Source organism: Antechinus flavipes, chromosome 4, assembly GCF_016432865.1.
Source record: "Antechinus flavipes isolate AdamAnt ecotype Samford, QLD, Australia chromosome 4, AdamAnt_v2, whole genome shotgun sequence".
NCBI lineage: Eukaryota > Metazoa > Chordata > Mammalia > Dasyuromorphia > Dasyuridae > Antechinus > Antechinus flavipes.
The window spans coordinates 379866609-379883816 of NC_067401.1; the positions used below are offsets into that span (position 1 = coordinate 379866609).

The following is a 17208-nucleotide window of genomic DNA, read 5'->3' on the forward strand; positions in this document are numbered from 1 at the left end:
TCAAAACTATTTCCATGATAATACAAAGACATCTTAATTTCTAACATGGCAGGTATCAATAGCTATAACCCACACAAACAAAAACTCTTTGGGATCCTCCATAATTTTCAAGAGTGTAAAGAACCATTGTCCCTATTCCAATGAAATCACAGTTCCAATCCCTTTTCTCTATTAGCATATAAGTTCCTCAACATGTGCATCTTAAGATACTCTTGATGTTCACAAATGATCAGCATAGATTTCTGGGTTGACAATTTCCATTCCCCTCTTTGTAGCCTCAAGCTGTCACCAATATGCTACTTTTTTCATCCTGCTCCCACCTGGCTCTTAGAGAGTCAAGTCAACTTCCATTCTTTTCTGTTTTAGAATTGATTCTTTTTCTGTGCTACTCCCACTTCATGCTATGTCCCATCCCCTACACACACACCCCAAATAAATGCTAAATGACCTGCCATAGATTTCACATGTAGCAAGTGACAAGAGCCAAGATTAGAATCCAGATTCAGAATTCTTTCCACTGTGGCAGTCCATATTGAGTGACCTACTGAAAGAAAGCAAAGACATCTAAAATCTAATTTAAAATCTAAATCATCTAAAAATCATCTAAAAGGGGGTCATTTAAACACATGAAGTATTGCTATACAAGTGGTCCTTGTGCTCATTTGAGAGCTGAATTGAACCTGGGGTCCCCAGCCATACAATATGATACGAGTGGAAAAGACTAACCTTATTTTCTCCCTCCAGGACTGCCCCCAGCTGGTGCCCACAGAGGAGATCCTGATTCCAGTGGGGGAGGTAAAGCCAATCACTCTGCAGGCCCGAAATCTGCCTCAACCACAGTCTGGTCAGCGAGGTTATGAGTGCGTCCTTAACATCCAAGGAATCATCTACCGGGTCCCTGCCCTTCGCTTCAACAGCTCCAGTATCCAGTGCCAGAACAGCTCGGTAAGGAGGGCCCCCGAGAGCGGACACAGCCAGAAGTGGGGCTTCATCACCACAGCAATACCCGAATCAGCACTTGCATCCCTCACTCCCAGGGGCCATTTGTCTCCCAAATCCGAGAGATCTTGTGTCTTTTCCATTTGCTCACCCAATAATCCGAGGAACAGAAGAGAAGGCACATTGTGTACTCACAGACCTATGACATAGCATTGTTTAAACTATGTCAGTAGGACAAATGGAGTTCCAGTGTTAAGACTGGGTCATATGAGGCTTGAGAAGGTGAGATGGGTTGCCTTTCCTGAAGCATCATTCATTTCCTTCCATATAACCTCGACATTAATACCATCTTCACCCTAGGACAAAAGAACTAAATCCAGCATAGATCTCAGTTTCCATCAAACCAGGAGATGGGAAAGAGGGAAGAAGGGAGGGGAAAGCTAGAGGAAGTGAGAGAGGGGGGAGGAAGAAATAATGCATTTCCTGAGCAACAAGGGTTAAACTAATCCTGAATGCCAGACAGAGAGCTGGGAGGTGTTTAATTATAATACTAGCCCCGAGAAGATCTTTTTATCTGCCAACTCCCTGTCTCTGCCGGTGGGGGGTCAGCTCGGAGATGTGTGTGTTGTGGGGGTGAAGTGACAGAGGTGTTGAGGGAAGCTAATTCGCCTGGGAGAGATAAAGAGAATCTCAGGCTTCTTATCTGGGAGCTGTCAGATTCCCAGGTCACCAGTGCTTGATAGAATTTGTAATCGGTGGAAAGCCGCCAGGCACAAGGGAAAGGAGGGATGAGAAAGGAGCATGCACAACAAAGGGAGAAGAGGGGGTGGGGGGTTGATTGGGCAGGATCCCAGGCAGTGACATGCACTCAATAGATAGGTGCCTGGAGCCCAGGGCAACCTCTGGCATATGAGATTCCTGGAGCTTGTCATCATGAGCCCAGCAGAGGGATCGTGGAATCAGATTTAAAAAACTTTAAAGTCATTTACAGAGGAAGAAACTGAGGGCTAAAGACCTTAGGTGATTTGTTAGTGATCACAGAGGTGACAAAGGCAAGATTCAAAATCAGTTCCTCTGCCTCCGAATCCCTTTCCACTGCACAAATGTGGTAACCCAACCGGATGTGAACTTCTATTTTGATATCCGGGCCAAAGCATAAAGCTATTTCTCAAGTGGAGGGAGAATTATAAGGTCCTCATTATACAAGCAGTAGGGAATGATTAGTCTGTGGACCACATCTCAATATTGGGGGATTGGACAGTTCTTGTGCTTAGGAAATTAGTGGGTATTTGTTCTGAATGGACTATTGGTCAGGGTCCAATGGGCACAAGGGAGAGAGGAAAGGACAGCTGTGGGGTGTGGTTAATCAGCTGATCAATTTATTAAGCACCCACTACATGCCAGGCTTTAAGGACAAAAAAATCCTTTCCTTGAGGATTACATTTACTTGGGGGAGGAGGGTACAATATGCATATGGATAAATATGGAAAAGATCGTTTGAGGAGGAAGAGAGCCCTAGTAATTGGGCAACGTGGGAAGGCTCCCAGATGATGATGTATACACAAATCTATGCTTCCTTCCAACTGCCGGCAGCCTCCTTCACAAGCAACTACTTTTTATATATGGGTACTTATCCACTTTATGGTAATGTAGTATATATTTATATATGTGCTTTTTATATGTGTGTGTACATTTCTTTATTTAATTGTTCCCCAGTAGAATGTAGGTTCCCCCTGCAAGTAGGGAGGCAGCTGGGTGGCTTAATGGGTAAAACAGAGCTGAAAACCAGGAAATCTTAAATTTAAATTCTGCCTTAGACTAGTGTGTGGCCCCTAGATAAGTCAGATCTAGCAACCTCATTTTCCTTATCTGTAAAGTGGGGAAAATGATAGCATCTGCCTTGCTGGATTTTTTTCAAGGATCAAAAGAGGTAACCTGTGTAAAGTGCTTTTGAAGTCCTATAAACATTCTAGCTATTATCATTAGGGATTTTTTTTTTTGGTACTTGTATCTCCAGTGCCTAGAATAGTGCCTGGTATGTAGTAGATACTTAATAAATACTTATAGATTAATTGAGTGATAGATATAAGCACACACCAGTATCTCATCCAAGAAAACTTCAAATGGGATCACAGAGTCATACATAATTGAAAATGACTGGAGAACAAAAGTCCTCTTTACTGTAGATTCTATAGATACTATATTTACTATAGATACTATAGATTGACACAGAACAGACTTTCCACCCTATCCCTGCCATAAATATCACAACTCTTTAAGTTGCATTTTCTCTAGCCAGAGTTTACTTTGGGAAGATTTCAGAATATTATTGATGTGGATAAGAGAGGTCCCCATATTCACTTGAGTTAACAAATGCATGTTTCAGGTACAGGTTTCTTGCCCTAAAAATAATGGAGAAAATGTAAAGGATTCCCAGGAGCCCATAGCCAATAATCATCTATTGATCTCCTATTCCACGTGAGGCCTATTTTACAGTCTACTTAGGAAGAGAAATAGATACACTTGAAAAGATACCAGAACAATACAGGATAGCATAAGGCCAACGTCAACATGAGGACTCTGGATAATAAGTGGCTACAAGAGTGCAGGGAAGAGAGAGAGATCTCTTAGGATGGGTAGTCTGGCAAATGGAACTCTAGCTAGAATTTGAATGAGTAGGCCTAAATATGTAAAAGTGGGAGAGAGAAACAGTTGAATGGTCCAATAGGTAGAGCAGAGAAGGACATCCCAAAGCTAAAGTATGAACAAAGTAAAAGAGGCAGGATCATATAAGACATGTTCAAGGAACAGCGAATATATCAGTTCAACTAGAATTCATTTAAGGAAATAAAATTGGGAAGATTAGGTAGGGTCATATTGGGATAAGCCTTGAATGCCAAACTAAGGAGTTTGGATTTTTATCACATGCTACGGAAGGATTTGGGGGAATTGATTAGGAGGATGGCTTAGTGACAGAAGCATAATAGAGATATGGTGATGAATGGTACAGGGCTGGGGCTCCCCTGAGAAGCTCTCATTCTTACTTAGGCTGACCCAAATGCACAGGTTTCTCTTCCATGAGCTCCATACCTTCCTTGTTGTAGTATCTATTTCCCCAGGATGCTAGCACTATTGGCATAGGGCTTATTTTATTCCCCAGATGGATCGGGACTTCTAGCTGACCCTAGGTTGAGAGCAGGTAACCACATCCTGGTAAGCCATACCCATTTCTCTTTTCCTTCAGTACCAGTATGATGGGATGGACATCAGCAATCTGGCCGTGGACTTTGCCGTAGTGTGGAATGGCAACTTCATCATTGACAATCCTGAAGACCTGAAAGGTAAGTGACCACTTTCTGCTTGCATTTTGATGTCTTAACAACCCTGGGGAAGGGCAAAGCAAGAGGGAGAAGATCCAGACAGCCACTGTGCCCTGAAGAATGCATCCCCTCTGTTTGGGGAACTATTCAGTGGATCTATAAGCAAAATTTGGGGCCATCAAAGGAGTTACATGTGGGGAGCCATGTTTTATTAGAAATGGAGCCTTTCCTGAGTGGACTACCGGTTCCTCCTTGCTGTTCTTTGACTCATGGAGCCTTTGAAATATTCTATGGAATCAGATCTATTAGAACAGCAGGCAGGAGAGCCCTGGCAGCTTCCCTGGAAATTGAGACATTGTTTTCCATCAAACTGGTTCTCTTGTCCACTTGGCTGGGGTCATTACACAAAGAGTTCTTTCAAAGATATTCTCCTGAGGTACTGTGAGAAGGAAAATCTAAGAAGGGAAAGTAGAATGGGGGTGGGAGAGAATTCCCTGTGGGGATTTGGCAATCAGGCTATCCCAACTTTTCCAGTGCAGAGTGTATTATTTATCACTCTGTCCTTGAGCCCCAACCCAAACCATCAGCAGGAACTAAGGGGAAGACGGAAGTTGCAATAGGACTTATCCAGGAGGTCAGCAAACACCTTGACCCAATCTATGACATAAACATCTGATCTTGGATTTTGCAATTAAGTCAAATTTCCTAGATCTACAAGGGATCCTGATGAATCCATAACTGCAACAGAATCACAGGCCTGAAAAGAGACCATAGCCCTTGAATTCTACTTTTTCATTTTATAGATTTGCAGGAAACTGAGGCACAGTTGGAGCTTCCAAATTAAATGATTTACAAATATTTGAGGCAGAATTTGAACCCCAGTCTTCTTAATACTCTATCTAGTGTCCTGTTTACTAACGAAAGCTAATTCTCAGTGGAGTCTTATTAGACTGCTGCCACTGCCTAGAATCTAGACTCCATACCACTAACTCAGATGCCTTCCCTTCAATATCTACTTTGTTTTCCCAGACCCTGAGCTGTCTCTTCCAACTGAAATAGCTTAGGGAGAATTTTCTTTACAAATACAACCAGCATTATGAGAATAGAGCCAAATTACAATGTATCCAATAAATGTTTATTAAGTGCTTATTGTGCACTGAGTGCTAAGAATACAAAGTAAAAAATTAAAGCAATGCTTATCCTCAAGGAGCTTATATTCTCTCAGAGAAAATAAAATATACACAGAAAAATGAATAAGGAATACAATGTATGAAGTAAGTCAAAGAAATTTCATTTTAATACAAGGGAAAAAATGCACATATTTGGCAGTTCCAATGGCAATTCATGTGTTCCCAAAGTTAAATTATCTTAGGGTGGGCGAGCGCGCACACACACACACATACCCCTAGGGATTTAGAGCTGACCCTCTTTAACCCCATGACTTCCTTCATTAAGTCAAATGAGGAGTTGGAGTCATCATTCCTGGTCCCTACATTCAAAAGCCATTCTTCCCAGCATTCCATATATTTTCTTACTTCTTTCCAACTTCTACAGCCTGGAGGTTTAACTATGTACGCATCAAATTCCCATCTTATTGAGAATGGCCATCTACACCTGCCTGTTTCCACTCACAAAAATATTATCAATGTAATCACTAATTATATCTTTACCTCCCTCACCATGCCTTCTAAGGAAACATGTGCATATCAGGCAGATTATCGACAATATTCCAACAGCTCAATAGTTCAATGACTTTCCCTTCTCATTCCTTTAAATTCTTTATAAACAAGAGATCGGAACTGAACTAGAAAGCTTTCCTACTGTTCCCAGTTTCCAGGCCAAATTTCCCCACTGCTGAGAGACAGGATAGATTTCCCCTGCTAGATGTTCTGGGCTTGACTCCCAGAGCTTGATTTTGCACCTGGAGCTTAAAGAAATACCACTCCATCCAAGCTGTCACATCCCCACAGCTCAGGCTGGAAGATAATAATAATTGACATTTATATAGCATTTTCAAGTTTGCAAAGCACTTACCATACACTATCTCATCTAAACCATGAAACAGTCCTGGGAGAAAAGTACTAAAGTCTTATCATCAAATGAGGAAACTGAGGTCAGAGATATTAAGTTGTCATGATCGCATAGCTATTGTCAGAAGCAGCATCTATAGCCAGGACATTATGATTTTCCTTTTCTTTTTGTTCTTGTCTTCCTTTCTTTAGATTATAAACTCCTTGAAGCAGGGACTATATATATTTTCTTATTTGCATTTCCTGTGCTTGGCACAATGTCTGACATATTGATTTTAATAGATATTATATAAATAGATAAAGTAGATAGTTCATAAAGTTAATTGCCTCGATTTCAGGTCTAGCACTTTAACCATCATGTAGCACTGTCTTCCAGGATTGAAGGCAGAAAACTAATACCTTTCTGCCCCCATCACTAGAGGATACCATTCTCTCTGTTAAAGAAACTTTTTGAATAAAATCAAGGGATAAAAGCAAACCTTTAAGTGGTTTCTTCAGAGCTGAGACTGAGAGATGAGCTACAGAAAGCACATAGAAGTCAAAATGAAGTCTATGGGAAGATTAGAAAACATGACTCTTTCCTTAGAGGTATGTTATCAGACCCCAACAGAGAAACATTACAGAACCCAATTAGCCAGAGCTCCAGCCACTAGCTAAATGTGGGGGTAAGAACACAGCCTGCCTACTGCTATCCCCACCTGCCCCACTTAAAACCTACTCTGAAAGTTCAATGAATGAATGATGAAATGCTGAAAGGCAGTTGATTGCTTTGGCCTGGCCAGGTAGTTTCTAGCTATTGTGACATACATGTCTAGAGATTTATAAATTTTAAAATTCATTCCACTAAAGTTTTAAATAGCCAGATTTTATTAAGTAGGGTGATACTCTCCAAGTCCCTTAGAAATATGAAAAAAGTTGTTCTGGGTCTCATATTGTCAGCTATTATTGGTCTTTCAGGGTCCATTATAGCTTACCACTCAGTCCCTTGCAATTCCTGCATAGCTGTCAAGCAAGTTGCCTACCTGTATCTGTGTCCCAGAATATAGAGTATTGTTGATTTGAGATTTCAGAGTTCAGATTTCGATCCCTTGCACTGGCATCCTTTGGGAGTTCTGGACATTAGTAAAACTCTCTGGGTCTCACTTTTCCTTTTCTATGAAACAAGAAAAAAAAATATATATATATATATTCATTGGAAATAAACATAGATGAGACTTGAAGTGGTTTCTTCAGAGCTGAGATTGAGGGATGAGCTACAGAAAGCACTCATCTATGTTTATTTCTAATGAATATATATAGATATAGATATAGATATAGAGATATAGATATAGATATAGATATAGATAGATATCCAATGGACAAAATCCATAATACTTTAAGCTTGAAAAAGACATCACACATATATTAGCTGGTTCTGATTATAATTATTAGTCATGATAACTATGATTAGTAGCATTTAATAACAGATAATTATCTTTAAGTTTGCAAATCACTTTGCATTTTTTTATTTGATCCCCACATCAACCCAGTGAGGTCAGTGCTATAGCTATTATGCCCATTGCACAGACAAAAACTGAGGCTCAGAGAAATTGTGACGTCTTCATGTTAATATAACTATAAAGTGTCAGGGACAGAATTTTCAGTTCAACAAGCATTTGAACGCAAGTCTTGACTGATTCCAAATCTGGTAGTATGTTGTAGTCTCACATCTACAAATGGGAACCATTTATATCACAGAATCATGAACTCAGGAGAAGACAAAGACTAGGGGAAGGGGCCCCTAGTTTCCATCCATCAGTGCAATGTATAATTGTCCACTTCTCTCCACAGTCCACCTCTACAAATGTGCAGCCCAACGAGAGAGCTGTGGCCTCTGCCTCAAGGCTGATCGGAAGTTTGAGTGTGGATGGTGCAGTGGTGAGCGCAGATGTACCCTTCATCAACATTGCTCCAACCCGACCTGGCTTGATTGGTCCAGTCACAATGTCAAGTGCACCAATCCTCAAATCACAGAGGTGAGTATTCAGATTGGATGACATTGCCCAGAGCAGGGGAGCAGGAGAGAGAGCAGTGTTGTGTATATTGGTATGTGTATGGATATATATCTATATATATAGATATATATCCATATCCATATATATGTATGTATATATGCTTGTCTGAAGAACTGGATCAGATTATTCAAGCTTTAACCCAGCTATATACATATAGCTCTATATCTATCTATGTATCTATATCTATATATCCTTTTTTTTTCAGGGATAATTCTAGAGATTTTATACTGTGTTCATTAAGGGGTGGTGGGTTCTTTGTGTATACATAGGTACGCATGCTTGTCTACAGACCTGTGAACATAAAGGATTAATTCCAGAAGATTTATCACTGGTTGTGTCTTCCCAAGAGATCTCTAACACTTTATGGGGATATTAAGTATAGATTTTGCTATTCTATAAGGAAACCAGAAAATTTCATTGGTTCCACCTTTTAAAACACATTCTTACATGGAGAATAGCCTAGTATGGTGTGAAAAGCAGGAGATTTAAAGTCAGAAGATCTGGATTTGAATCACAACTCTCTGAGGTCCTCCCTGAGGTTTGTGGTGCAGTAGAAAGAGAACTGTGAGTGGATTCAGCTCAGAGGAGCTGAATTCAAATTTCACCTCTGTCACTACCTGTGTCACCTTGAGCAAGTCACAACCTCTCCAAATTCTGGTTTTCTCCTTTGTAAAATGCAGGCATTGGATTGGATGGCTTTCAGAGTCCCTTCCAGTTCTAGATCTATAATCCTGGGACTAGATCTAAGGTCTTTCCCAACTCTGAAGTCTATGATGCTTTGGATGCAATTTAAATACCATTTATTAAATATATGCTATATGCAAGGCACTGGCTAGGTGTTTGGGAGATAGGAAGGAGAAAAGACATAGCCCCTAATCTTAAAAAATTTAAAATCTGTGAAGGGGTAACATGATAAAAAGTAACATGGTCTGGGTATATAGAGGATTGGGCCTAAAATCAGAAAGACCCAGATTCAAATCTTGCCTCAAATACTTACTAGTTGTATGACTCTCTATTAAGTTATTTAACCTTGACCTTGGTTTCATGTTCTGAAACAAAAAAACAGAGGTAGGAAAGAAAATTGGAGTTGATGGTCTCTCCTAGATCTAAAACTATAATCTTTATCAGGCAGCTTGTGTCACTTTGGATAGAGAACAGGGCCTGGATTCAGAAGGATCTGAGTTCAAATCTCCAGTCAGATACTTACTAGCTGTCTCACTCTTGACAAGTCACTTAATCTCTGACTGCCTCAGTTTCCTCAGTTGTAAAATAGGAATACTAATAGCGCCTACATTGGAGGTTTTTTGTGAGTCAAAGGAGTTAATATTTATAAAGCACTTAGCCCAGAACTTGGTGCACAGAAGGCTTGTTTCCTTTCCTTGCATTCCTTTCCTAGGATGTGTACACAGAGGAGTACAAAAGAAGCAGAGGAGAAAGTTCCATGGTGCTTTAAGAAAATTTGAGGAGAGCAAGAGCTCTTTGAGCTAGGAATAGGCAATCAGGGAAGGCTTCACAGAGAAGGAGGGACTTGAAATGCATATTGAAATAAGAGAGGGAAGTTAACACAAAGAGTGGAGTGGAAGAGAGCAAGCATTTTACACGAGTCATCCAGGTGGTCTGAATTAACACCTGATTTCCCAATAGAAGCCAAGATTTTCCCACAAATCAAAGCCATTCCACAGAGAGGCAGAGAATTTGCTATGATTCGGGGCATTTATTTAACTTCATATATCCCCAGCATTATCATCAATGCATCAAGTCCATTAAGGTTCCATTAGGGTTTCTTTCTTCAAGAAAGAGTTCTTCATAGTCAATAAATGTTCTACACAAAGGACATTCTTCCTGTCTCCTAATGGTTAGAGAAAACTCATAATTATACCAATTAAGGGTTTAGGAAGTTTGGGAAAGAGCTAGCAACCCAACTAGCTAGTACAGAAAAAATATGTAATAAAATCAGAGATCTAGGTTGTATTGTGGGACTTAAAGCTAAAAGGGGCCTTAGAGACCATGTTTCTAGAGCTGGAGGGAACTTAGAGTTTAGCCCAAAACACTCATTTTATAGATGAGGAAACAAAGGTCCAGAAAGAAGAAGTGACTGTTCCGGGTCACATGGGTAGTAAGTTAGCTGTGCATCTATGTATATTAGGGTATACAAAATATGGAGATGTATAGGGTTACATATAGAGATCCAGCTGAGTGTCTAATAGTAGCTTTGTGTACATGCAGCTGTGACATGCATTGTGTGTGTGGGTCTGGGGTGGATAAGTGGAGCTGTGGGACATCTATATACACCTCTGTGTGTGTGCATGTGCACACAACCCTAAGAGACAATGATGGAGACAACCTATCCTCCCTGCCATGCTAACTGAGCCAGGTGGGGATGAGAAATTGGCTCCACAGTAGGTGAGCGTCTCAGAGAGCAGGTTTAGCTTTTCTCAGCAGAAATGGGATTTTGGTGACTGCAATTAGCTTAGAATCACCAAGCTGAAACTGTAATAAGAAAGTAAAGGCAGGGACCAGATTAGCCCCACTGCTCATTCTCACGGTTTTCTCTGTGTCCCAACTTGTTTGTGCATTTTAATAGGAAGAAACAGGTAATTAGTTACCCAGAAAAATGATGTTTCCTGAATAGCAAATTACAAAGGAAGATGAATAGATAATGCATAAGAAAATATAGCTGCACTCAGGCTTGAATGGCCCAGGAGAGGAATAGGTGTACTTTACTTGAGGTTGCATTGTCTGCTCATCATCCTTAGCAACTTGCTATTCATGGGCTGTCATTTGTAGCTGAAAACTAATTGCATATTTTCTAATGGTTGGGATGAATAAAAGACTGGGCAGGTAGCATTGTTGTCCACCATCAAGAGCAAAGAAAGATACTGTTTCATCTCTGCCTCATGAAAATGAATCATACAACTCTCCGATGATTCACTTCCCTCCCTCTAGCCTCGATTTCCCTATGTACAAAGGAGGAAGATCTTGTTTATTTTCCACCTATCTAGGGGACATCTTTACCTGAAAATCCATTAGATTATAATGGCATGGACTTTCTTTTGCTTCTTTTCTTTTATGTCCTCAGCATTTAGCATTTATGTCCCCTGATACATAATAGGCACTTAAATGTTGATCGATTGATTTATTAACTATACTATTTGGGTTTCAGTTTCCTTCTCTTTGAAATGGGAAGATGTGATGAGATGATCTCTAAAATCCTTTTCAGTTCAAACTTTTATGATCCTACAAGCCTTAGACTATACTTTATTTAAATATTTAAATAAAATTTAAATATAAAATAAAGATTCCCTAAATCTTTCTATTATTCAATACATTATTCAATGGCACTTATATAAATTTCATTAAATAGCATTTACATAGTACTGAGAGATAGATGCTGTCATTATTCCCCTTTTATAGTTGAAGAAACTGAGGCAAGCAGAGGTTACTTGTCCAGGGTCACACAAGACAGTAAGTATCTGAGGGCATATTGGAACTAAATTCTTCTGATTCCAGGCCCAGTACTTTACCTACTGTGCCACCTAGTTCTTGCTAATCATCATCATTAATGTAATCATACCTCCTGCCCCAACAGATGTATTGACTTGGACAGGAAATAGGTATCCTCCCCACTCTTCCCTCTTAATCTAGATTTTTTTTCTAACTGGTATCGATTTCAGTACATTCACAAAGCAGCAAGATCCCTTGTTAAAAGAAATCTGGATCCCCCTAGGGAAGCTGTAGGCAAGTGCACCTGGATCCAAATTCATTTAAAAAGCAAACCGTTGGTCCCAACACTTGCTAGCTGTGTGACTATGGATAAACCACTTAATCTTTTAATATCTTAGAGCTGGCCAGCAGTGGAGAGCATTCTTTCAGGAAATAGGGAGTTGCCTTTCCCTTATGATTTTCACATAAATGAATTAGATGCCCACCCATTGGGGATGCTTTCAAGGAGCTTTCTTTTCAGTTATAGGTTAAGCTAAGTGGCCTTTGAGGTCCGTCCCAGTTTAGATTCTGCAGTTCTGTGCTCCCAGAGCCTGAGTTTTATCCATTATCTGTAGGAGGGGGACAATAACAATTATACTCCCTCCTTCACAGCATCATTGTAAGGAAAATACTTTGAGAAGCTTAAAGCATCACAAAATATATTTTTTTTATTCAGGCAATGGCTGCCTCCCCCAAACCTGTTTCCGAGGGCCAATACAAGTGGGATCTGAATATCTCCTTTGACTGTTATCAGGCTGAAGGAAGAAACATTAGCCTGAGACATGTGCTGCCAGAGAATGGTGTTTGTCTCCAGCTGGTGCCTCAGAACGGCTTAGCTCCCTGAGCATCGTCTACGGCTCCGTGCTTTCTCTCTGATCCTAGTGATTTGACATGTGTGCTGACCTGAGAGCTTGGACACTTCCATAGTTTTTCTTACATTACCAGTCATCCATCTCAGCAGCCGGCTCTCTGGGCATTGCTGAGGATGTTAGACAGAAACCCACTGCCGGCTCTCTCCCACTCCCTCTCACCAAAAAGCCCCCCTCTGCTGCTTTGCACCCAGGCCAGCCTTGACAGCTAGGGAACTGTCCCTAGGACAGCAGCATCCTTGGAGATCCTCTCCTATTTTGCCTGTAGGCCACGCTGTTCCTAGAGGACATCCAAGCTATACTGAGGCTAATTAACCCCCTGAGGTAATTAGGCTATAATTGATTTTCCCAGATAATATATCAGCAGGGGGTTGGGACCCTAAGCTGAGGCGTCTCCCATTAGTTTTATTCAACCAGGAGCAATGGGCTGAGAAAAGAAACCAGAGCCCATGAAGCAGAGAGGCCTGGGCCCTCTGGGAGATGTCCCTCACTGTAGCAACCCTTATGTGGGGCAAGATGTCATCAAGAGCCCTTTTATTCCCCATGAGCTAAAATCTCCTCTTTCATTTTATTCCCCCCAACCCTTGCTCTGCTTCTCCTGTCATCTCCCTGCAAAAGTCATTTTAAAGATTTTTTTAAGCATCCCTCTGGGTTCATAGTCAGCTGTCTCTGCCCAACTTGGTGAAATCTGCAAAGAATTTTTTTTCATAATCTCTTAATCACTAGGATTTACGAGGACTATTGCTCTTCTTATTAATCTCCCACAAGCACCACCTCCCCAAGGTACAGACACAGTTCTCTCTCACCGGATGATCCATTTAAATGGGCCACTGGTCAGGCCTCAGTCCTGGGGGAGTCTTCAAGCAGAGAAGCTGGGAGACCATTGGCTTGGGACCACATATCTGATCCAGGATTGGAGTAGATAAACTCAGGGGTCTCCCCAGTTCTTTGATTCTAAGATAGGACCATGTAGGTACTGACTATACCTGAGCAGGATAATCCAATTTCACATCCAGAAAAGGTCCTTTTCTGAATGGCCTGCGCTTGATCACAGGAATGAATGAAATGACTTGGAGAAGACCCTTCTCCTTTAGAAAAAGCAGTGATGGTATCGAGGGACATGTGTTCTTTTTTCCTTAATCCCCCTCCCCATTGTCACTATGGCAACCAAGTCTATCCCTCAGAGACTCAGCCTTCCTGGCAGCTTCAGGTAGGATGAGTCAAAGAACCTATTGATTTCCCAGTTTGCATAAACTTCAGGTTAGGACCCCCTCAAGACTTTCCGTCTGCTCTTTCCCAGCCAGCTCTGGTGTGATAATGATGCTGTCCCCCTCGGGAGCTATCTCAGGCTGTTCCCACTTCAGCTGTCAGCATTATGTGTGTGTGTGTCTCAGTACACGTGTGTCACCTGTTCAATCCCCAAAATAGGAAAACTGTAGGTGATTGAGCGCCCAAGAGATTTCTGACCTACTGTGCTCAATTCTCCCACCCCCGTCAGCTCCCCTGTATTTCAGGAAGCCTCGGTGACCTGGGACCTTCAGAGTAAGGAAGATGTGAACTACTGCCATTTAGGAAATAGAAATCTGGGGAAAAGATTTCTCAGAAAGGAGTGAGCAGCCCAGGGAAGGAGAAAATGAAATACACACTTGAGAGGATAAACTCCCTTGGAAAGGAGCAGGTCACAGAGTTTAGGACTTTAGAGCTGGGAAGAACCTTAGAGACTCAATGACCTCTAAAGTATTTTTCCAGTTCTCAATTATCTTAATCCATGATGATATAGTCCAACTCCCTTTTTTGTAAATGAAGAAACTGAGGAAGTCTATGGTCACACAATTGGACACAGCAATTTTCACAAGCATCTACACACACATACACATACAGAACTCATTAGCACACTGAGACACATGTGGGAAACCTGGAATCTAGCTTTATCTGCTTTCAGCAAGTCACTTAAAGCCTAGGAACCTCATTTCTTCACTAAGAAGAGTAGATCTCTCTTAGTATAGTCTCTACACAGGCTTCTTTTAGATATGGATATCAGATATTGTCCTCATTTCACAGATGAGAAAAATAAGATTTAGAAAAGTGAAGCTGCTTGCCCAAAGTTACTCAGCTAGAATTAGAATGGGGACTCCCATCCAAAGCTTCTGACTCCCAAGGCAAATTCTTTCTACTGTATGGGGCTGCCTCCCCTAATCTAAAAAAAAAAAAATTAAAAATTAAAGTTGAAAGGGACTTTACAGGCCACTTAGCCCAAACTCCTAACTGATATCCCAAAATCTTAAGACAGTGTGATGGAATTGGAAGTTTGAAATGGAAGTATCTAGGTTTGGATCCTATCTTACATAATGACTTCTTACTAGACTTGCTCTTGAATGAGCATCTCAGTTTTCTTACTTATAAAATAAGAATGATTTTCTGTAAAACAAGACTTTGTCCCTCACAGAGTTATTACAAAGATCAGGTGAAATAAGAGGTATACAGTAGTTTGTATAGATCATTGTACATGTGAATCACTATTACCCCTTCTAGCTTTGCAACTCTCTGACATGACAGGCCCTCACGTACACATGAGCATACAGCACCCACCCACAGACAAGCACTCAATCTTCCTGCTTTGGCACTTTTCCATATGATTTGATAATTGAAAGCTCAGTAGTACAGAGATCTTTTGGCCGAGATTCATGTCTTGCCTGAAATCATTCATCAGTTTTAACTTCCCAAGGGGTAACCTTGCTTGCTTGCCCTGTAGGCTACCTAGCTTTCAACAAATGACTCAGGACTTAACCTTCTCATCTTTCTTCCATACCCTGAGGCTGTCCATCAGTGTTGGTAATGTAGTAAAATGTAGTTTTTAAGATGTAGTAAAAAAAAAAAAATTGAGCACCTCACAATCTCCTTGGACCTCAGTTTTCCTCATCTATAGAGTAAGAGGGTTGGACTAGATGATCTCTAAGATTCTTTTCTTTCCTATATGTCACTTAATGAGCTCTCTACCTCAGTTTTCTCATCTGCCAAATGGGGCCAATAACACCTACAATCCCTATTTCACATGGCTATTTTGGGGGCTCAAATACAATAATACATGGAAGGTATTTAGCAAAACCTTAAAGCATTTTGTAAACGCCAGTAATTTCCATGGAGGGAGGATCACAGAGCAAAGTCATGTTGCCCTTGGCCATTTTCTCCAAGGCCCCAGAGATCTGACCAGGAAGCTACAGCCAATTCAGGAGCAGGGAGAGGCTTAGGAAGTCTGCAAGGAAGCTCCTTGGAACTTTGGTCCAAAGAGTTGGATCAGGTAGAATCACGTTACCCTTCTGTTCTCCATCCAGACCAGGAAGAGATATTGTCCAATATCTCAAGTCCAGAGCCTTCCAGAAGATCTGGGGTATTCTAAGTGAATTAGAGAAAATTGGCCAGTCTAAACATGGAGGAGCAGAATTAACCCAGCCTACTTCCTCTGCAGAAATAGGAGCAAAAATCTATTAATTAAAGACTACAAAAAGACATGAGGTCACCCAGTCAGCATGTTTGAGCCCAAGGCAACAATGCCCTTGCTACCCCTGGGCAGAAGGGCCCATAACTTCGGGCTGTTTCTAGAGGGGAGACTAAAATCAGTCTTAATTTACACATTTTCTGGTTGTAGTGATTAATAGGAAGTCTGGTTAAAGGAATGACCTGAGCCCCAGATTTCCCAGCCTGGATGCTCAGACTTCTCAAACATCTCAGCTTAATGGGAAAGCCCAGAGGACAGGTCAGAAATCAGTTCACAGCTACTCATTTGGAGCAGAAAGGAATGCCAAGTGAAAGCAGAGTAGGCTAGAAATGGGATAGGTGGTGGGTGCCTCTCCGTGCTCTGGATGGCTTATAGGATTAGAGCTAGAAAGGACTTTAGAAATGTTCTCATCTAACTCCCTGATTTTACAGATGAGGAAACTGAGACCCAGAGAAACAAGTGGCTTACTCAGGAACACACAAGTATAAAGTTACAGAAGTCATCTTAAAGTGATCTTGTTGTTGTTCAGTTATTTCTAGTCATGTCTAAGTCTTTGTGACCCTACTGGGGTTTTCTTGGCAAGGATACTGGAAGGGTTTGCCATTTCCTTCTCTATCTCATTCTAAAGATGAGAAAATTGAGGTAAACAGATTTAAGTGACTTGCCCAGGGTCATACAGTTAAAAAGTGTCTGAGGCTAGATATCAATCAGGAAGATGAATATTCCTCATTCCAGTCCCAAAGGTGATCCCAGGAAGTTCCTAACCTTATGCCTCTGGGTTGAGGAGCTGGGAATAAGAATCCATTCATATTCTGAAGCCAAAGCATCTTGCAAATCAACACTTTATTAGAATGAAGCATCCTTTATGTCAAGGAAAGAATAACTTTCACAACCGGCTTTTACTTATCTATAGTTGGCTCACCCACTTTCTGATTTTTTTTATTTTTGATCATTTTCTATAAACTCTTGATCACAATTCTTATCAATTCAGTGTGTGCCTTAGTGGGTATAAACTTT

The 17208-nt window shown here is 41.0% G+C and overlaps 1 protein-coding gene across 1 annotated transcript in view; it reads left to right on the forward strand.

The window, feature by feature from the left end:
- PLXNA2 (plexin A2) overlaps window positions 1-17208 on the forward strand; it is a 311859-nt gene that overhangs the window by 228214 nt on the left and 66437 nt on the right. The window contains 3 exon segments of the mRNA XM_051998464.1: window positions 745-945; window positions 4184-4280; window positions 8120-8304. Coding sequence (XP_051854424.1) covers window positions 745-945; window positions 4184-4280; window positions 8120-8304 — 483 coding nt within the window.